The sequence below is a fragment of the Ptiloglossa arizonensis genome, chromosome 4 (assembly GCF_051014685.1).
Source record: "Ptiloglossa arizonensis isolate GNS036 chromosome 4, iyPtiAriz1_principal, whole genome shotgun sequence".
Classification (NCBI taxonomy): Eukaryota; Metazoa; Arthropoda; class Insecta; order Hymenoptera; family Colletidae; genus Ptiloglossa; species Ptiloglossa arizonensis.
In genome coordinates, this window is record NC_135051.1 from 28,554,496 (window position 1) to 28,576,698 (window position 22,203).

Below are 22,203 nucleotides of genomic sequence, written 5' to 3' on the forward strand. Positions count from 1 at the left end.
TAATCACTGTTAGGAAACCAACAGTTGTACAGTTGATTTTAGTATGTAAAAAAAGTAACATAAATGAAAGTTGATTAATTTATCCTTGTCATATTAAGAATAAGAATAGTTAGCTACTCGTATAATAAATTTAAGTGCAGTAATTGACTAAGATTACTACTTCTTTATTTGTATACACTAAAATAACTGTCGCTCAAAGATACATAAACCTTATTAGAAAAATTGTCATGAAAAGATTATTATATAATTGCAAAGAAAAGGAGAAAAAAGATTTGGTTGTCTTAAAAAAAAACAATACTGGAGGACCTTTGTCATTGAAATATTAACATAAGTATTTAAATGTTTCAATTTCTGTATAACTAATTTCACACAAAGAGCCTTGTTTCATCTAAATATCAAAAATGATCTCTTAAAACAAGAAAATGCAATATCGTTTTCATTACATATGACCATGCTCATCCATGGTGCGACATTCATGTGTATCATTGATATATATATATATATATATATATATATATATATATATATGTGTTGTATATATGTACATATATGTTTGATTATGTGTGTGTGTGTATATACATACATACATACATACACACACACACACGCACACACACACACACACACACATACATATATATATATAAAATATATAGTATATTAATTCTGTAAACAAATGAATACATGTAATCTATTTTCTTTCATAATATATCAATTATTGAGATAGGTTTTGATTAGTGAATAAAAGTAAAACAGACGGTATGTACATAGATGCATGCACAAATAAAATAACAAAAAGAAGAAAATGCATTAAGCACGACCTACCGATCGTGTAGAGTCTCCCACCTCTAAAAGTATCAAGAGTTATATCTAAAACGAACTACATTGAAAAAGAATTCGGAGTTCTTGAGAAAAGTTTAATTGTTCCATTTAAAAGATAATTAATATAACACAAATATATCAAATTAACAATTCATTGATGGACAAAGTCAATGAATGACGTAGATATATTTGATTTTTAGTACATTGTAGACACCTGCGATTAAATGCTGTAGAAAGTTTTTAATCTTGAATTAATCGTGATAAGTTTAATTAAAAAATGCAGCCGTAAAACATTTACCGTAAGATTTTGATGTTTCAAATTAATGACGTACCTAACGCGATGTAGCTTACTCATCGGTAGTACCTACTCTTTATGAATGTTTCCAACATGAAGACAGATATACGAGCGCACGTCAAACGCGGTGTCTAATTTGAAAATACTCGACAACTTTGACACGTTCGTGAAACAAATTCTCGTAAACATGTAAATGGCAGTAATTGTCTTTTTATATTAATTAACGTCTCCGAAATGCAGTCGAACTGGTGCCGTGATTATAACATTGTATTTATATAGGTTATAAGCACTTTTAAAAATATCGAAGATTTGCTGATTCGACGTTTGATTGAATATTTATCATCATTATGTTGTCGCGAAAGAATAAGGATTTAAGAACAATCAAAGAAGGAGTTGTTGGGAAATACGTTAAGAAGGAAACTCCACCTGAAATACCAAGTATGCAATTTTTGTTTTTGTTTTACATTCTTGGCAGTCAATTGTTTTTTACGTTACGTTTAATGCATTTTTTAGGACACTCTTGTATCTGTAATGTTTCCTTTTGTGATTGTTGCGCTTCTCAGTTATTTTAGTTACATTGTATCCTATCAAGTGGTAACAATGTTTTTTGTCCAAGTCAGTTTTATTTTTCAAGGTACTATTTATTTTTAGTTATTAATGTATGGACCACAGAACCAAATAGAAGGACAAGGAATCGTAATAACCATCCAACCATTTCAACATCTATGGTAATTAGCAATCGTGCACACTATAGTTTTGTGGCATAATAAAGATTTACTTTTACATAGTCTGTCCCTCAACAACCCAGTATGGTACAGAAATTTGGAAACACTAAGACAACAATGAGTGCGGTAGGTTTAGGAAGTCACGAAGGAAAATATACTCCTAATAGTTCTGTACCGGATTTAGCGCAAAGGTAGTTTAAATGTATCTCATAATCTTTCGCTGATTATTTGAAACTTAAAAAATTCTTTTAAATTTACTTCCTTAGATTTGCCAGTCTTTCTGTTAATACTAGTACAAGAGATGGAATGCCGTCTCGTACAGCAACTCCAATGTATCATTCCAGACTTTCACCTGCTACATCTCATACTTATGTTAATCAATATGCGGGGTCCGAGTATCATTTAGATAGGGTTCAAACACCACAGATGCCTTACAAACCTTTTGACATTGATTCAGGCTACGAAGAGTACAATCATTCAGCATATCGTCAAAATACAGGGTACAAAATTATTATTACAATTAACTTGTCTAAAATTAACAGAGTGCACATACATTGTTCGTTGTATTTTCAAGATATAGTCGATGCCACTCTGAAAGATCAAGTTCCAGAAATGAACAACAGGAAGAACTTCCTTTACCACCTGGGTGGTCCGTTGATTTTACTCTTAGGGGTAGAAAGTATTATATAGATCATAATACAAAAACCACTCATTGGTCTCATCCTCTTGAAAAGGAGGGCTTACCTACAGGTTGGGAAAGAATAGAATCACCTGAATACGGTGTTTATTATGTTAAGTAAGTATAAGTAAAAGATGAAATGTCAACTATGTGTAAATTACTAACTACATGTAAATTATCACGTTTATGAAAAATCATTGATTGTTTTCAGTCATATTACACGACAAGCACAGTACGAGCATCCATGTTATCCCCACGAAATACAAGCGGTACGCGTTGTAGCGCCTCCACGCCATACACACTTTCATTCTCACAGTGTCTTAGTCCCAGCTAATCCGTATCTGAACGAAGAAATCCCGCACTGGTTGTATGTATATAGTAGAGCATCGGTGGCGTTAGATCGTAAATTACGTTGGGAACTCTTTCGTTTACCCGAACTCGACTGTTTCAATGCCATGCTTACGAGATTGTACAAACAAGAACTTGAGGAAGTAGTCATGCGCTACGAAGAATACAGGTTTGTAATATTCTATTGGCATAATTTTTCATCAACAAGCATTGTTCTTTAATACGGTTCGTTTAGGTCAGCTTTATTATGCGAAATGGAACAAAGGTTAAAGGAATTGAATCCAGAAACTTCGAGTTCCTTGTCAGGAGCAATTGCCCTAAGACAGTCTCTTCCTTAAATAAAATTTGACAGAAAACAATATCAAATGCCTTACCTTCCGTATGTCGAGAAGGATTCCTGTAATACGAACAGAAGAAATTGACCAAGACATTCTCATAATTGTATCTGTGAATAGCATAAACGTAGTGAAATTTTATTTTTTTTAATCTATTTTACTAATACTTAAATAATAAAATAGCATAAGCTGAGTACTAAATTACTTTCGTCTATCTTTCTGTTTACATAATTTGTTTACAAGATTTACCAATGTAGTTTTCTTTCTCATTTTTGTATAATCTCATTCTGGACTACAGTCAGTCCATCAATGCGTATTGAACGTACAGTATTACCTGTACCCAATTTTTCGATTAACACAGCTTCTGCAAAAATTTGTATTCAAACAATTGGAAAACACAAATTAGATTATTGAATTAAATACTTCGCTCGGCTACATCGTTGGGCAATCGGTCTTTCATAATTATGTAAAAACAAAGCATAAAACTGTTCCATCCCAGAATGGCATAGCTTATGGCAAGAATTTGTTTGCGATATGCAGCATCTTGAATATTCTTTACTCGGAAGAAATTGAATAACATTTTCAATGACATGTTCAAGTTTCTGTAAGAAAACATATGAACAAAATGTTTGTAACCTGAAAACTTTACTTAAAAAACTAAATACTTTCTAGTAAAGATAACATATCGTTTGTTAACCTTATATTTCAATTCTTTATCAATAATTATACATAGAAAGAATATAAGGTACCGTTGTAAATAAAGAATCTTGCACAAAAATATATTATAAAGCAAATTTCTTATTTCTTCAATGATCAATATAATTACCACGGCCGCCATTAAAGTTTACTCGAAAAGCAACGTGCAAATAAAAGTTGTCTTGTAATTGGTCAGGCAACATCAGGACTGTATGTTCAAATGATGCTTCACCGTACAATTTACAAGTACAAGGTCTAATATAAATGAATTTTTGAAAGCATAATTTCGAAATTGACATTTCAAGTTCAATGATACGAAATGTTTTTAGATGCATGAGATACGTACAAATTAAAAATTTCAATAAATTTGGATTTTCACTATTTTAAATCTTATTCTTCGACCAAAACGTTTTTAAACGTTATGAAATCGTACATATCTTCGTGTCAATTACAAAAGAAAAAGATAAAATGAACGATAAATGACATTTAAATGTAATATACGTGTTCACAAAGATATATCATCACAATTGAGGATGAAAAATTTGCGTTTTAACATTTTTCGTGTTAAAAAATAATCCTCTATGTTTTAATTTTAGTTTTTATAGTTCTGTTTACCACTTGAAAACAAACAAGACGTTCAATAAAAACACAATTATAATTCCTAATTGGTATGTGAAGGTACGTGGTTGCTCATTATTGTACGGAAAAAATGCAAGTAACACTAAACGAATGCTCCCACCATTGATATTGTATATGCTGTATTGTGCGACATTGAAATTATACAAAACAGTAATCACCGTGAAACGAGCGAATCAATGTTTAGCGTAAGTGCTACACCGTAAGAAACGATAATGCATAAATTTGCAAGATTTCAAGAATATCTCAACCTTGAAGATTTTTTTGTATCGTACAGCACTGCTTCCTATCGGAAAGTGGGCGCTGATTGGTTGCGCGAACCCCAGACCAGAATGAGACATTGGAACGGGACGTCTGGCAATCGAATAAAAGGGGAGGGAGGAGTGATTTCGCGCGTTGAACGGATTGCGAATAATTTTGAAGAAATTCGCGAGCCACGGCGTCAACGTCGAGCGATCGAGCATAGAATCGAACAGGCTAGTCCGTCCGTGAAGGCCTGACGAGATGTCCGTCATGGGAAAGGTGAGAACAAATTAATATACCTAATATATGCTGACGTCGTTACCAGAGATCTCGCTTTTAAAGCTGGCCTTTCGTCTCCGATAGGATCTGTTCCTTCGACCGTTCAACTAGAATTTTCGTTTATTGACGAACTATATTCCTTTTATTTTTCCCTCGGATAATTCCCTTCATTTACGAATTTTTATCATCGCTGTTTCTTCCATCTTGCGATTATCGAATCAAATTTTAATTCGACCGGCTTACTGTGAACCAATGTATACCTTTGTCAACGTACCGCTCGAAACCGGTAAACACCGGGATGAATAATTGTCGGTCGATCATTTATTTCTCGTTCCTTTTTTTTTTTTCGTTCACAGCCGGTACTCTACTCCTATTGGCGGAGCTCATGCTCGTGGAGAGTGCGAATCGGTGAGTCAAAAACACAGCGTTCATTGATTTTGAGATTCTCTTGCGATTACATTTGCGAAACTTTTCAGATAAAATATCATGTACTCGAATGTAATCGTAAATTTTTTTAAAAACTTTCGTTTGCGAGTAAATGTAATGGTGGTATCAATCGTTTCTTTTTCACCTCACCAGAATCAAGTAAAATGTTTTTAAAAATGTACGTATAATAATTTAATGTTTTATTTTTGAATAGCACTAAACTTGAAAGAAATCCCATACGATATAAAGCCGGTAAGCTTAATTAAAGGTGGCGGGGAACAACATTCCAACGAATTTCGTGAAATTAATCCCATGGAGCAGGTACCCGCGCTTCACATTGACAATCACACGTTAATAGAGTCTGTGAGTATAGGTGTAATTGTACATATTTATTTATATTAGCGCGAAACGGTGCAGATGACTGAAAATCTATCGATTACAGTTGAATATCTTGCAATATTTGGAAGAGACCAGACCACATCGACCTTTAATGCCTGCAGATCCGGTAAAGAGAGCTAGAGTGAGGGAAATTTGCGAAGTAATTGCCAGTGGTATTCAACCTCTGCAGAATCTGGTTGTGTTGATCTACGTCGGCGAAGAACGTAAGAAAGAATGGGCTCAACATTGGATTACCAGAGGTTTAACAGGTACATTGATAACGAAAGTAGAGAAATACATAGTGTCAAAATGACCGAAACGATTATTTTTCAGCGGTAGAAAAGTTACTGTCATCTAGCGCAGGAAAATACTGTGTGGGGGACGAAATCACATTAGCAGATTGTTGCTTGATACCACAAATATTTAACGCAAGAAGGTTTCTCGTCGATCTGAGACCTTTCCCAACAATTTTAAGGGTAGATCGTCATTTAGAGAATCATCCTGCCTTCACCGCTGCCCACCCAAATAATCAGCCTGATTGTCCTCCAGAGGCAACTAAGTAGCAAGCAAGGCAGACCACCCTGTTCCTTTTCTAATTTCTTAGAACTGGGAAGGGAGGTGGTCCAATATTTTGTAGTTCTACAGTGAGAAAAGGTGGTGCAATCTTATTCTTATTAAAATTGGTATCAAACGGTTACGTTAGATCATATGTTCATAATACATGCACGATCTTTCTAAAGTTAAGAGACATCGTTAATTTTTAAACGGGTGATTGCACGCTTTGTAAGCTGAATGAAATTCTACGACATTATAAATGAAGGCACGCCTTTAAGTGGTACCATAGATTATGGTGTTATTTGTTTACGAGAGGATTAGGACACCTTTTATCACTCGAGAACTACATAGGTCTAGGTGCCGAGATGGTAAACAGTGTAGAGTAGAGTATTCAACTCTATAATAATTTTCAGTTATACGTAAGGTCGAATTACGTGCTACGCCGTCTGTTTCAAGATGAGAAGAAACACTGTACCATTCCCGTACTTACTCAGAGAATAGGAATGTTGGCTTATGTTTAATTTTGTTACGTTTTTTCATTGGTTTAAATTTACAATCGAAATTACAAAAATTCGTCTTCGTACAGTACTTACGCATTACTTTGTAAAGTGTATTGACCTATTATAAATAGGTTCTGTTGTCTGAAATCAAAAGTTTACTTTTTATACTCATGATAATATAATTTTTCGATTACTTTTAGCTTACATAGATTAAGGAGAAGTGTTGCTATTAAATAATATTAGATAAAAACTTTAAATCCTTTACCGAATACGAAGTAGCAGATCCGAACATTGCAGAAAGCACGCATACTAACATAGATTATTGAACAAATAAACAAGGAAAGGTGTAATAAGAGAATGCAATCTGCTCAAACTCCATAAAAAATACCGAGGAATGAAAAGTACAAATCAAATTTTTTTCCAAAAGCTTTTATCCTGTGGGTACACTTCATTTTCTTCCGTAAACTGTATCAGTCCACGAATAATCGTTAGAAATATTAGATGCTATGCAACTTTGGATTTTGCATATTTTTTTAGCTTTAAAAGATAGGAAGGTGTGCTCGACGTTGATACGTATGGCGTACCTTGGCGGGAGATATTGATTCACCTGATGCATTCCATATACATTATATCGAGACTAAAGAGACAGGTGGAAGAGGATTTTACGATTAAAATATGAAAATATGTACTTGAAAACTCTGTAGAATGTTTTCCTGCTTCAATCTTGAGCACACTTTAATACTTTCCAGTGTATTTTTTGCAGGATATAATCTTATATAGAGATACATTTTTTACCGTATCGCCTATATTGTATAACTTATATATATTTTGTAGTTTTATACACGAACGATACGTTTATTGTGCGATAAAGACCACAGGCGTAAGGATGAAACCGAACCACGGTATCGAACATTGTCAATAATCGTGAATCTCGTTCTATTGGCATTGTTTTTAATTGCCGGGTTCTCTCTTGCCATTACATTACACGAAAGTAACGACAATCTTTCGATTTGTAACGAAATCACGCGATCAAAATTGAAACATTCGAAAGTAGTTGTTCCTAGGCTTGTCTATTCGTAACGTTTACTACGAATTACTCTTTAAGGTGATAACGGAGGGTTATTTGTTTGCATGCTTCTTTAACTAGACGACTAGGAATTATAATTTATAGTATAACAAAGAAGAATAACAGAGGATATACATTTCATACATAGACGTGCGCATTATACAAGTGAATGATTAGATAATAATGTATATATAATTTTTATACAAGACGTCCGAATGTTGCATGCAAAAAGCATTATCAGCCCGAATCGTATTTAAAGAGGCTGCTCATACCACAGTGGTTCTCGCTTTCGAAGAACCGAAAGAATCGGGATCTACGATTCACTTGAAAACGTGTGTAGTGGAGAGTGATTTTGATCCCGAGCCGATTCATCCGATAAGAATCACGCGAATCAATCGGTTAGGTTAGGGCCGAGAAAAGACGTAAGAGTAACGCGATTGAATTGGTAGCGCGTTGTTTCCGGGTTAAAAATTGGATCTCGAAAGCGGGAATTACCGTATTTCAACAAGAGTATCGCGTGTCGTACATATACGATAGAGTTTATAGAGACATAGAAAGGAATGCAAACAAGTGATACCCTTCGACTGTAATCGCACAAGAAAATTTCTTTTCGCGTTGATTTCAAGTATGAAGCGTAACGTGGGATAGAGAGTGATGAAACACGGTGTAATAAGATCTTTAACGACGTGTCGCGATGGTTGTGCGAAGGAAAATCCGACTCGTTTGTTTTTAGCTCACGTGATATTTCTTATTCATATAATTGAATAACGTGGGAGAAATGGATAATTTTGTGTAGAATTTTTCGAGACGAACGATATCGATCCACCTTTGTCGCGAGGTGACTTGTATCGAAGAATCGCAAGGCTGACCAAAAAAACTTTACTCGCACCGACCGACACACATTTTGTATTTGGTGCGAGATCGACGAAATAAATTCTCCATTTCTCTGCACAATGCTTTCTTTGTAATGGAAAACCGGTAACTACAGTTTAACGGACACTGTTCTCCCACTATTAGCTTATTCGCAGTGACAGCTCGTGAGAGTCCGAAGCAGGAAAGTACGCAATACGACGCAAATCATTCGTTTGGTAGCGTAACGCGAAACAATGAACACAATAGAATCGTTGTATAGTCTGGCAAACTAAGGGCAATAAAGGACAACCATTTTAGAACTTGACTTATCGACGGTCCTAAATAGAGTTTAGTTAGGTAGTGCTACATACCATTTGTAAAAGGATGTGCGTGAGAAGAGTTGTAGTTTGGGCAAATGCGAGTATGTATAATAATAACAATAAACTATACTTAACAAAGAACTTAACAAAACAAACAAACAAATCGGTATGATACGCATAGATATTTTGTAAGTGAAAATTGAATTATGTACGTTCACTGCTTACGAGGAATAATAAATTCTGTGTCATAGTGTATGCATATTAATTCGAAGATGCGAAATTAAAACGCTGCCACGAACTGTGAGTACATTTGCGAACGTGTACTTATCGCTCGAACAAAAGAGTACGTATATTGATGTGTAACCGTACTAGTTATCAGAGAAGAGAGAATCGTATTAACGATCTTAATTGCGAAAGAGCAAATCGCGTTATATTTTCCATTACAATTCGAATCGAAGTATTATAATTCGTCACCTGGTAGGTACCTGCTCGCAGCTTCGGTCACTGTCTTTGTTACCGTGACAAGTTATATTCCTTCTAACGCAGCATCGGCCGAAATCCTGAAATTCTGACAAAGCTAATTCGTGATTGGAAAAACTGACCTGTCAAGGTCACTTTTGTGACCGTCGATCGCACAAAGCGCAACCCCTCGGTTTGCCATTCCGTGCCAGAGACAACGTGCGTGTGCCTACGGGTTTCCGTTTTCTGTTCCTCGAACGTTGAATCGAACCCGGATCGAAAAAACCAAAGAGAGAGAGAGAGAGAGAGAGAGAGAGGTGGGGGTGGGGTTGAGTGAGTGAGTGGGCGAGTGAGTGACGGGACGCGGGGACGTGGGGGGAAACGGTTCGAAGGAGATAGTAATCAAACTCGGTGACCTTAACGGGCCAATTTGTTCCGGTCCGAGTGTATTCGCAATGTTGAAAGAGTTCGCACTCTTCCGAAAGGACAAGACTCGGAACCGGAGCCTTCAACAACTGTTTCGATTTAAAATTAAATCGGACGAATGGGTTGGATGAACGAAAGCATCGAATTAAAGAAAAATGTGTGCAACTTACCCGTCAAAAGGAGTTTAACACCGGTTCCCCTACAACGTGGAGTATTCCAAAGAATCGCGTACACGCGAATTTAAAACCGAAACAGCTTTAATCTCGTAACGTTTCAAGAAACGAACATTCGCCGAAATAAATCCATGTGTTTCTTCCGCGAAACATCCCGGAGATTGTTCAACTCGCGAAGAAACTGAACAGAAAAACAACAACCGTTGAATACGACAAAGTTGTTCCTCGGTTTGTTTCTGTTTCAGTGCCATCCGTCTGAACTCGATACTCTCTTTCGTTTATCAATGTCTTTATTATAAATCCATCGTGTAAAAAAATACATTCCCTTATTCTAAACTGACTAGTTAGAACAGCATCTTTTTGTACGCCAGAATTTGTACACCGATGGAATGCATGCGAAACCCGTATATAGCGGTGTTCAAGGTGATATGCTATTCCGAACACGAGGTACACGCAATAATAACACAGCTCCAAAGAGACTTTGGGATAAAAATAAGCGTCGCGGCCAGTGAGTACAATGAAACGATGACATTAAATATTTATCGAATTCTAATGTACCTCTGCGTTCCTTTCTAACAAATACTGCACTTACGAGAGATTACTCGCATCGAATAATTCGCCTTTGAACGCGAGACGAGATAAATCTATAAAAGCTTACGAACTAAACTGGAATTGTCGTAACGTCGTATTTACAAGTGCACGGACTAAACCGTCTAAAGCGTTCAATCTTCGACGAGCTTTCTATCAAAATTTGAAAGGGTCTGTATCCGTTGACGAATGCGATTCGAACGATTTTTGGTAAATTTTTTCATCCGCTTCTCGCGGAATTGGTGCGAGGAATAGAACACACATAGAACCTATAGAAATAGTGCACAATAGAACAATTAACTGCGAACGCGGGATACAAACCTTTTCAATTTTGATAAAATTACAATTATACATAGGATCCGTTGGATGTCGTATTAGAGAGAGAGCAAAGAAAAATATGTTTATCAAGCTAGAGAGACATAGTGGTAGATATCCTGTGAAATTCGAAGAAATTTCGGTGAATGAGAAATAGAGAGAATACGATGAGATCGTACAGCGACACTGAAATGGACAAATGCATGGATCGATGGACCAGCGTGGATGGACGTGTGTGGCCAGGTCATGAAATGAAGAACAACAGAATGCATTTAATGAGCGATTGTTTATTATGCTCTTATGGTCACTTGTCGTACAGGTAACGATGCTTCCTCATGAGTGAAAATATTTAATATATATCTGTGGGTATGTGTGTACGCGCGTGTATCTGTGTATATGTGTGTATGCGCGTGTACTGTTATGTAGGCGTGAGCATGTATGTATGTATGTATGTATGTATGTATGTATGTATGTATGTATGTATGTATGTATGCATGCATGCATGTGTGTGTACGTGTATGGTATACGGCGCGCGCGTATGTATGTGTGTGTGTGTGCGTGTGTGTACTGTTTTTGTAATATTCTTTTTATAATTATTTAACATTGAATGAAATAACTTTGACGATGAAAGAATTAACAATTCAATGGATGCAAATAAATGTGGTTAGAGTGTAAAGTAATTATTTTAAGAGTAAAATTCAAATGCTCTGTGAACTAAACATAGCATATTACAGACGTGTGTCCTTTGTAAATATGTAGTGGTGCCCAAAAAAGTCGCGGTAGGGTGAAGTGACCCACGAATTTGGTTTTTACAAGTAAAGAATTATGGTAGAAATTAAAAAAAAATAAAAAGGTATCGTATTGCGTTGTTGATAAACAGAGAATTTTTGTTTTACGCTTTTAGGCTTGCAAACCGCGCGATGCATACTCGTTTGTCATCGCGTTCACCGATATCCGTGCAAATGACCGATTCTCTTAAATTCTTCATTTTGACAATCAAAGTATTATAAATCGTTTTTGTTACGTCGCTGAAGAAAGTAAAGCGTACATTGTATCCTTTCGAACCGAATGAGAAACGCGAGGAAAACGAGTCGATTCGGTCCTTTTCTTACTGCCGAATTATTTTCACCTTATCGATTAAAAGAAGTGAAACAAAATCATTGAACCGCTTTCGCTTGTGTTCGCTCCGAGGTGACAATCGAGAATGATCGTTCGCGGGGATACAATTGAACGCAGAATATTCTACAGACAATGTAACACAGCATTTTGTGCTAGATTATAATTACAACGCACTTGTAGAAAGATATTGTGGGGGAAAAAAAAGAGGAAAAAAAAAACAAACATGGAAACTAAGATTTGTCCGTAAGGTTCTCTGCTATTACTTTCGTGCGTATGTAAATCTCTGCCTCGCGCGATGCAGAGTGTAACGCACATTCCTCTCTCTTTCCTCCTTCTTCTTCGCTAAAATGATTATGAAACGAATGTTGTAGCACGTACCATGGATTCCGATTGATCCGTTTCACGGACAAATCGACGACACAAGTATATCCACAAACGTGTGCATGTATTCCATATATGTATACTTTGTCCTAAATTATCATCGTATTAGATGATTCTCAAATAATTAACAGCCCTAAGAATAGTTTCTTGTCTGCCGAGAGAGTTTTAATTGCCTCTAAGTATGTGTATGTATAGTGGTATAATATGTACATGTACATACACATACACACACGCGCGCGCGCATGCATTATATATATATATATATATATATATATATATATATATATATACATATACATATATACATATATAATGCGTACATATATACAAAATATATATGTATAATGTATATACATGTATATACAGTGAGTCCTCGAGTTACGCGAATTCGTAGGTATGTATGCTTTTGTGTTTCTATTTACGTCCTTATACATATTTTTCATGTACGCATGTATTTACAAATTGAATGTAGTTTCTTTCCGTAAAGAAGTACTCGTGGCCCTATTTAACGTAAATTACCTTTGAAAATAAGATTGTATACCAAAAGTACATCGTATTTATACAATTCGTTTGACGCATAATGGTTCGAAACAAATTAACCGCATAAGTGGTGGACTTACTGTATATATAATATAGCTTTATCTCGAAAGAACAATGCTCTACTCTTTTGCTGCTCAACTTGGCAGATTAATTAAATATAGTCTCGATTACATCTAAAATTCCTTGTTGAACCATTTTCATAGCTATTATATATCGCAATACCCTTTTCGGAGGTGGGACCCTCGGAATATATTATCTATATACACACGTATGTATATATACACACACACACACATATATATATATATATATATATACATATACGTATGTATATGTACATACACACACACATATATATATATATATATGTATATATATACATCTCTTCCTCTCTGTCTCTTTCTCTACACACTATACGAGCGCGCGACGCGGCGCGGCGCGCTCGCGCCCACACATACACGCGCATTAAAAAATACAATTTTGCTCGCTGCTCTTTATGTACCGTTTTCTTTCAACATTATCTACATTTTGATGGAAAGAAACGAAACGAAACGAAATAGACGGATAACCGATGATCGACCGTGTACCGCATGCGTCAATTGTTCAGTAAAGAATCAGGATAGTAAACAGTCGACAAACAACGGATTTGTTTTACGCGTCAAGTGACACGAAATTCTTTTTCATTTTCGTTTTTTTTTTAACAATTCGACTAATCCCTTCGGCGACGGAACTTCTTAAGTGAGACAAACGACAACAATCTTTTGAGATTGAAATCGGATCTAGATTAATTGACCGTTCAAAGTTATCGACCGGAAAGTTGCAGTCACACCGTATACGGTGTGAGTTCGATGCTTGCACACAAGTCTTGTCCGTTGCATTGCGTCGGTGTATATTTAGAAACGTATAAAATTGAAAGTGCAAGTCTTCCATTTGAGGCAAAAGCAGACGATTGATAATGAACCAACGCAACGATTGCACGAGAGGTCACAGACAATGGGAATTCGTGTGTCGTAAGAGCAGAGCTCGTGTTCAATTGAACGGTTTCTCTGTGCTTTTAAGAATTCGCAGCTTTGTTTTTCCGCAACTGACGAGAATTTACCGTATCGTTTGGGTTCTTTACACCCAGTACCACTGGTGTTTCATAGACAGAAAGTGGAAAATTTATCTTTGGAACACGTCAAACTTCAACGTGGCACAAAGATAGAAATGTTACTTTGCCGTGACCTTGCGTGACCATTTCATTTTGCTCCGATTGCAGTTTTCTTTGAAGCGTAACACGCTCATTGTTTGCATCCGAAACCGTGAACACATTTTCATAATAATAACTATTCCATCTACTATTTTAAGCACTATAAATACTAGGATAATCGTTCCAGCGTAATAGGTAAATTTGTTAGTTTCCGAAAACCCTTCGGATGAATCGTACGCATGGTGTTCATTGCGTACCAAGAGGACTCGTCTGCGCTTCAGAGGACAATGAACGTGTTAACGATCAACATTATCGATACTATTTGTATCTCTATAGACACCTGAGCGTTCTCTGAACGTAATTTCCATCAAACGAAGCAAAACTTTCTTTGTCCAACGATAGAACGATCAAGAGATTCGACCGGCTTTAAACGATGTAGAGACGATACCGGGGAACGTGTAACAAGGGCAGAGGATTTTCATCACTCGGACTCATCGATAGCGACCGATCGCCCCGTACCGCCCGATCTTTGATCGTTTCGTTTCTTCACTGTCGAAGGAACGATACCAGGTTTACACTTTCAAAGGAATACGAATGAAATTTGTCGGCACATGCGAATGCGAATCTCCGTCAACGAGGGGTTTCAGAGCGCAAGATGAGCACACGGTCGTTGTCTTCCTCTTATCGTTATCACTTTATAGCCAAAGGAATGTAAGGTACAATACTTGATCGTTTATTCCATCGTCAGTGACGAACGAGTCTCTCTATACGTGGTATCATTTAATCCGTTTCTAGCAGCCAGCTGCTCTCGAAAATTCGAAATACTCGTGAGAAGATAATGCTATTTTATTTATTTTCATCTAACGTAACCGGGCATCGGTATACTAGTAAGTCAGATGCAAGCCTTAATCAAGATAAAGCACAACGCGCGGCACTGCGTTTCGCGTGAAATCTCCTATGATACGCTTCTTTTTTATTTCTTTGTTTCCATTTGCGTGTAATAGGCATGCAATATTTCGCGTTATTCCACTGTATAATATTTATTTTTGTTTGTGTGTGTGTGTTCAATGATGTCGAGACGTTTAATGAATATGAATGTGCACAAGTGCACCATCGCGGTGCACAATTTTATTCTTTTTCGTTTCGCGACTTAGCAATTTATTACTCTACTTATACTCAACAAGGTACTTAATAGTTTTTTCTTTTTCATTCCTCATCTTCCTTCTTTTCATAGAATACCCGAGCTGCTACACACTACTTTCATCGCAAACAACACAACAATCTCATTCAAGTTCTTCGTTATTATTTTTTTTATTCCTGGTGGGTGTGTGCGCGCGCATGTAACGTCGTCGCACACAACACACACGTGCGCGCGTAATGTGATATATCTATACACATATACATATATGTATACATATATACACATAAAGATAAACGTACACGTATACGTATGTACTGTATAATACGTATACGTATACATCTCAAATTTTGTTACGCATATGCTTATCCAAAATAATATACCGTGGGTATCAATAATCTAATTCTAAAAGTCTCACTTCCAATAAAATAACATTACAATACACTTTTGTACAACCTTCTTAATTATTCATAACGAATGTTCTCTAATCGTGTTCAAATATATTCTCTCTTATTGTATTTCCTTCGTTTTCATTTCCTTTAAATAGAATCTTTTCGGATAAATTCTCTCGATTTCTCGCTTGTTTCGTGTACTTTAACGTATGGTAAAAAATGTCTCAAACGTCCGACGTTCCGCGACGAGGAGATTTTATCGTTTCAGTTGGTATGCATTGCTATTTTGAATACACTAATTTCCTTCGTTTTTCATTTATACGGTAAACAAGCAATTCTGAGCGGAGTTGTAACACGATTTGAAAATTTGCGTGTATCGATAGCGCGATAATACTTTTATCGGTGAACACTATGCACTATAATCAAGCAAAGTCAGAATATTCCCTTCGTGCACGTCCAATGGATAATTCTTGTTTCGCTACTAGACTTATCGTTCATGTTTAAACAAAAATAAAAGCCTCTTTACGTTTAATTCCACGCATATCTTCTATAATAATAGATGACACTCGTTCGCTCGCTCGCTCGCTCGCACGCACGCACGCACACACTCCCTCTCTTTCTCTAGGTGCACACCCCCTCAAATATATATATATATATATATATATATATATATATATATATATACACAGTCACGTACTTTTCCAGGGCATTGCAATGCAGGTATTATATACAGAGCGATTCACGAAACGTGGCAAGAATGTCAGAGATGTGTTCATAAAAGTAATAAAGAAGTATAAAGTGCGAACATTTGGCGGCCCGTTTAAACTTGTTTTCAAAATAGCATTGTTCGAATGTCCCATTGGCTTCGTGACAGTGATTGTTTCTGTACTCGGAGAAAAGAATGTTATCCGTGCCGGTGTGTTCGCAACGAAAGTATGGTTATTCGAATAATCGAAATCGATAATAGAATCGATAAAATCGCGAGCGCTGCTCGGGTGATTTCGATGCGTGGCGATATACGAGTAACGTGTAGTACCGTCACAAAGTTTACAATATTAAACTTTGTACAAAAATTGAATACGCCACCACTGATTCGTTTGCGATGCGAATTACCGGAACGCAAACAACAACTGTACAATAAAGTCAGACAGGACAAACGTTTATGTGAACTTTCTTTATTATTTTTGTGCGGTGATGTAACGTCTCGAAATCACGCCTACATTTTATGAAAGACCCTGTATTTCGTGAAATCTGGAAAATCGAAAACGAACAAGACGAATGTCTTCTTTCGAAGAGTGTTCGAGAACCGATCGATGTGATTTTCTTTTTTTCTTTTTCCTTTTTTCTTTCTGTGTGTGCGTATCTGTTTTTGCAATTACCGGATTGGCAAAACGCGACACGACTGTATACAAAATGGCAACGCACGGTGAGTTAAAGTTCTGCTTTCGATATACGTGTATATACATGCATGTATATGTATAGCGTCTAAATAGAAAGATTCGGTGAACGAGTTCAGCATTTAAGACTTAATTTGGATTTTCTCGACAAGCTTTTTCTGCACTTTCTTTTGCTACGTATAACAATTAAGTTCTGCTCTATTGTCGATTCAGTGCGATGCGATCGATTACTATTATTCTCACCGTCATCTTCTTTGCGACATCTATCGTATTTCTTAATATATTAATACTCCTTAAACGTGTAACGTTACATTTTACATTAAAGTTTCATTATTTTCTGTTTCGACTATTGTAAATTTCCATCTAGTTTGATTATAGCGAAACATTGCAAAAAGTGGCAGTAAAAAGAATCGTCCGAGAATATAACAATTCTTGAAGCATCCAAATGCAACGTTTCTTCAGAAACAATGGTTCGGTAATCTCGTAAAGAAAAAGCATCTAATAACCACTTCGGTTTTATATCGAAACGTTCAAGCGTTGAAATAAAAGTCACTTTCGCGGCCTTTGCTTCAACAAGTATCACTCACTTCGCTCGAGCTTTGCATTTTATTCGGGGAAAATTTAACACACCGAACTCCGCAACGGAAGTATTCGTTTCGTAAAAGTAAAAGCTATTAGAAACGCATTGTTGGATCGTTTCTGGTCAAGAAACCGTTGCATTTTTTACAAAAACTTCCTTCGCACATTTCGCAAATAAACAGCTCGAGAATGCAGAGCTTACGATCTAACGGCTCTCTGTCTCGCAGTAATCGTTGCGTACAGTAACTCTCGCTCCTATGGGCACCTGAATCGGTATTGTTCGTCTCTACAGGTCCGCGGTGAAGATTACGATTTTTCAAAAAAAAAAAAAAAAAAAAAAAAAAAAAAAAAAAAAAAAAAAAAAAAAAAAACGATCGAGCGAGGGAGCAACGAGGCACCCACGTGAGGTCGCGATGAGATGTACACGACGAAATTGAACCCGACACACAACCCGAATCGGACTATTTTTAATTATAAAATATTGGAAGATTCTCAGAGGCGAAACAATAGCCCGAATCGGATAGTGTTCGGATTTAGTTTCAACGAGAAAAACATCGCCAATCCCTAGACAATACTCTCGCGAAGATATGTAACGTGAAATCTATAAATGATAACGATCAGCGGTGGACAATAGTCGATCCCGCTTGCGGAAAATGATCGGAACGGTTCCGTTCGTTCCGCCTGTACGAGGAAAAATTGGCGACATACGAGCGAAAGGTACTGTAGTTCCATTAATTTGAATCCCTCTGCAGCTGTGAAACAATTCTCTGTACACTGGCGACAATCTAAATAATCGATATACAGGTGGTGAATGTTTCATAATACTTTGTAACGATTTAATATATATATATATATGTAATGTGAAATAAAACGTATTCCGACTTTATTCAAAACAACCTGCTTTATATCGCAGAATATACACATCTTTAACAACACGTTCTACCGTTAAAACGTCAACAAGTGTGGCTGATGGGATATCAATATGGCACTAAAGTGATTAGGTGGAGTGTGTGAATGTCGCGCGGAAAGGTTATTTGTTCTTTTTCTTTTCTTTTCTTTTCTCTCTCCATTCTTTTTCTCTCCTGGTATTAAATATGTATCGACCCTTCCTTGCGTATTTTCCTTTTCGTCCGAATATTTAGTACGTAATGATGAATCATCGTTATTCTTCCTTTTTTCCCCTCTGTTTCGCTCTATACACAGGTAACTGGATTCTATGCGAATGGAGTGATGGATGATGGAACATGAATTATACGATGTAGCCTAGCACACACAGCCAAGTAACGTGGGACACGCAAGCCACCCCGCGTGGCAACACGTGTGACAAAATTCAATCATAGTTACTGTAATAATAGTCATATTAGAATCGAGGCAAGTCAATGCAATTCCTACAGTTCTTTTTCTTTCCTCCCTGGTTGCTACACACTACAGTTCCACGACGTGCGAGGGTATAATTAGTTTTACTCATTCTGTAAATATTTCGATCGATTAATTGGATTAAAATGTTGAACCTGTAATGACGATTTTTATAAGAGACTTAAGACATTATCTACGCATCTATACCTATTAATCGTGTACAACTAATCCACGGCGCGAACGATCGCGCCGCGTAATCTTTACTTAGAGAATGAGCGAACGATATCTACCTCGGACTGTACAAAAACAAAACATCGTACGAAATAAAGATCCTTCTAAATATTTTTGCCGATAAACGGCTTAATTAGTCTAACAGTATATCCTCTCGTTAAACAACTCGTAGGTAACATTGACTGGCCAACCAATACTGTTTTTGCCACTTTGAGTAGAGGTATTTGTGTGTATTTGTTTTGTTAACGAAAAGATAGAAATCGTTGTATACGCGACAAATAAATTTCACTCAATGGAACGCATAAATTCTAGCAAGGAATCTGAGAATGATCATGGTATAAGTAATTTGCGATCGATCTTTACTCAAACAATTATTACCGAACATTCGAACGATATACGAGTGTCTAATTCATGGTCATTTTGCTAAGCAACGAGCATCCGGGATCTTTTCTTTTATAATATCGACAACACTCGTAAGGTACTAACACTCTACAGATGTATAAATCGCGAAAGGAAATACTTATGTTAGACTGGCTGATCGCTATGGCGTGTATATGTATTATTATTATTATTATTATTATTATTATTCTTATTCTTATTATTATTATTTGTTTTTTTTGTTTGTTTGTTTGTTTGTTTGTTTGTTTTTTTTGTTTTGTTTTATTTCTTACCAATAATGCAAGGAGATTGTAACGTTCCGAGTAACAACATTGGGAAATGGATATTGCACGATAATCCGTGAGGTCTTGACAGAATACGATCTTATTGATATCACTGTGCACAAAATTTTCGTTTTGCATAGTTAACGCTAACACTGTTAGTTTATGCAGAAAAATCATCCATTCCTGTCTTCTCCTTGCCGGTGAATTTTCATATGCCATCAAGTTACTTTTCCTGCGCAAATAAATTCTATAATTTTACACGCTATCAATGTATCGTCGTGGCATTTTTCACGTACTGGCAGCTGATGTACATATCCCTCAACTCCATCACAGCTAGTCTTATACATAATCTGTTCTACTAAGGAATGTCGTTTATTGAGAAAATCGTAACCTAGTCTAATTACCTTGTGCTACCTACAAGTTGTTTGGCATAGAGATTTACTTGCAAGATTACGTACTACTTTTTCCCAATGTGCACCAATGATTCGATATTTATACATTAATCGAATTGAACGAAGATAATCGTTTTGATTTCGTTCACAGGAAATCCGGTAAAGAAAAAGTCACGATAACGATTCATTCCTCAATATGCCGCGAATATTAAAAATATTGCAGTTCTAATGACGCAACATCAAATATGTTAAACCATTTACTAAACGCATAATTAGAATTAAATATTTTTACATTAAGTGAAACAAGAATTTGTTGCATTTTGTTGCTCATGAAAAGGCAAAAAAAAAAGGAAGAAGTAAGAAAAACGTTACGGGACAAAAATCTAGTTGTTTCATCACTTCAAAGTAATAAGATCGATATTACTTGTAACAAGCACAAAGTATGTCAAAATTCATGTCAAAGTAAATGTAAGTTTTTAATCTACTTCGTGATATACAAATTTAGCGCAATACTAGATTTAGGTACACTAGTACAAGTATTCGTATGGGCATTACAAATGATAAAAATACGAATTGATGTATAAATAAACAAGATGTAACATTTTTTGGTAAATCTTGACTCATTCAAGTAGTTTGGAAGTCAGCTGCCTACTGGCAGTAAAAAATGTGAATTGTAAAGTAGAAATTGAACAAAATGGTAATAGCGTTAGACCGAGAATTGCCCATTAACAGTTCGAACGTGACGATGGGAGTAATTAGTGGAAATTTTTTTTAGACAATTAATGCAGAGAAATATTATGCTGCCATTAAAATAAATCGATTTATAAATTAAATTAACGCTATATATGACATTCATAACACGTTCTATTAAAATTTTAGAATAGATCTATCTACAGCAACCTATTAATAGATTGCATCTTTATCGTATCCGTGACTTTTCAATGCATTTGGGCAACACAGTAAAGTTTAATTGATAATAGTTCACATAGAATTTATGGATAAACTTAAAACCGTGTTTTACGTTTGCGGACGCAAAAATATTTTGTCAACAATGTTTATAATATCATTCCATTCTGTATATATAGTACATAAATATGTATACATACATATATATATACATACATACATATATACACACGCACGCACACACGCACACGCACACGAAGACACATTATTAATTTTTTCTTCTTCTTCTTCTTCTTCTTCTTTTTTTTTAAGAATAAAGAATTCTCTTTTTGTAATCATTTAATTCAATCTTTTCGTGTTGCGTGACTCTCTCTCTCTCTCTTTCTCTCTCTGTCACTCATAGACACACTTACTCATTCGCTCGCTCGTTCGCTCACTCACTCACTCGCTTACTCACTCACTCACTCACTCAGTCGCTCGCTCGCTCTCACTCACTCACTCACTTACTCACTCACTCATTCACTCATTCACTCATTCACTCAATCACTCACTCACTCACTCACTCACTCACTCACTCACTCTCTCGCCCCCTCCCCCCCCCTCCACCCTCTCTAATATATTATTATTACTCATGTTATGTGATATTTATAAATATACAAGTTATCTTAAAGAGCGGTGAGCCAGCGCCTCCAGCTACGAATTGTACTCATGTACACTTATATATTTCATTTGACGCTATAGCTAACGTTTTTAGTTATTTTAACTAAACCCATTATTGATTACCGTCTATCCCGTTATATCACCC

The 22,203-nt window shown here is 36.1% G+C and overlaps 3 protein-coding genes and 1 long non-coding RNA gene across 8 annotated transcripts; 2 read left to right on the forward strand and 2 right to left on the reverse strand.

The window, feature by feature from the left end:
• The first annotated feature begins 1,014 nt into the window (after positions 1-1,014).
• On the forward strand, positions 1,015-3,405 carry LOC143145566 (uncharacterized). The gene is made up of 7 exons (XM_076309062.1): positions 1,015-1,555; positions 1,769-1,845; positions 1,906-2,033; positions 2,109-2,342; positions 2,417-2,638; positions 2,733-3,038; positions 3,105-3,405. Exons 1-7 carry the CDS (start codon positions 1,465-1,467, stop codon positions 3,205-3,207), a joined length of 1,161 nt encoding a protein of 386 aa, XP_076165177.1. The 5' UTR covers positions 1,015-1,464; the 3' UTR covers positions 3,208-3,405.
• On the reverse strand, positions 2,882-4,098 carry LOC143145568 (uncharacterized). Of its 5 annotated transcripts, XR_012991726.1 has the most exons (5): positions 3,954-4,098; positions 3,628-3,806; positions 3,454-3,568; positions 3,244-3,314; positions 2,958-3,023 (listed from the first exon to the last, which is right to left on the reverse strand). XR_012991726.1 is itself a non-coding variant. In XM_076309065.1 (4 exons), the coding sequence occupies exons 1-3, from the start codon at positions 4,040-4,042 to the stop codon at positions 3,471-3,473; spliced, it is 366 nt and encodes a 121-aa protein (XP_076165180.1). In that variant the 5' UTR covers positions 4,043-4,098; the 3' UTR covers positions 2,882-3,266; positions 3,454-3,470. The 5 variants fall into 5 exon arrangements, 4 of the variants coding, with proteins under 4 accessions (XP_076165180.1, XP_076165181.1, XP_076165179.1 ...); XM_076309065.1 differs by having other exon boundaries at positions 2,882-3,266; XM_076309066.1 differs by having other exon boundaries at positions 2,882-3,314.
• Positions 4,099-4,898: 800 nt separating this feature from the next.
• LOC143145567 (putative maleylacetoacetate isomerase 2) lies at positions 4,899-9,410 on the forward strand. The gene is made up of 5 exons (XM_076309063.1): positions 4,899-5,058; positions 5,415-5,466; positions 5,699-5,847; positions 5,927-6,131; positions 6,196-9,410. The coding sequence occupies exons 1-5, from the start codon at positions 5,041-5,043 to the stop codon at positions 6,423-6,425; spliced, it is 654 nt and encodes a 217-aa protein (XP_076165178.1). The 5' UTR covers positions 4,899-5,040; the 3' UTR covers positions 6,426-9,410.
• Positions 7,624-22,184, reverse strand: LOC143145569 (uncharacterized). Its single transcript, XR_012991727.1, has 2 exons — positions 20,110-22,184; positions 7,624-10,394 (listed from the first exon to the last, which is right to left on the reverse strand). It is a non-coding gene; the product is annotated as an uncharacterized LOC143145569 (long non-coding RNA).
• Between the last annotated feature and the right edge of the window lie 19 nt (positions 22,185-22,203).

Coding starts and splice junctions, on each gene's coding strand:
- LOC143145566 (XM_076309062.1), top strand. CDS start 1,465: ATGTTGTCGCGAAAGAATAAGGATTTAAGAACAATCAAAGAAGGAGTT. Junction 2,034..2,108: donor GTACCGGATTTAGCGCAAAG/GTAGTTTAAATG, acceptor TTACTTCCTTAG/ATTTGCCAGTCTTTCTGTTA. Junction 3,039..3,104: donor ATGCGCTACGAAGAATACAG/GTTTGTAATATT, acceptor CGGTTCGTTTAG/GTCAGCTTTATTATGCGAAA.
- LOC143145568 (XM_076309065.1), bottom strand. CDS start 4,042: ATGGCGGCCGTGGTAATTATATTGATCATTGAAGAAATAAGAAATTTG. Junction 3,807..3,953: donor AAGATTCTTTATTTACAACG/GTACCTTATATT, acceptor GTTTTCTTACAG/AAACTTGAACATGTCATTGA. Junction 3,569..3,627: donor CAACGATGTAGCCGAGCGAA/GTATTTAATTCA, acceptor AAATTTTTGCAG/AAGCTGTGTTAATCGAAAAA.
- LOC143145567 (XM_076309063.1), top strand. Junction 5,467..5,698: donor CTCGTGGAGAGTGCGAATCG/GTGAGTCAAAAA, acceptor ATTTTTGAATAG/CACTAAACTTGAAAGAAATC. Junction 5,848..5,926: donor ATCACACGTTAATAGAGTCT/GTGAGTATAGGT, acceptor TATCGATTACAG/TTGAATATCTTGCAATATTT.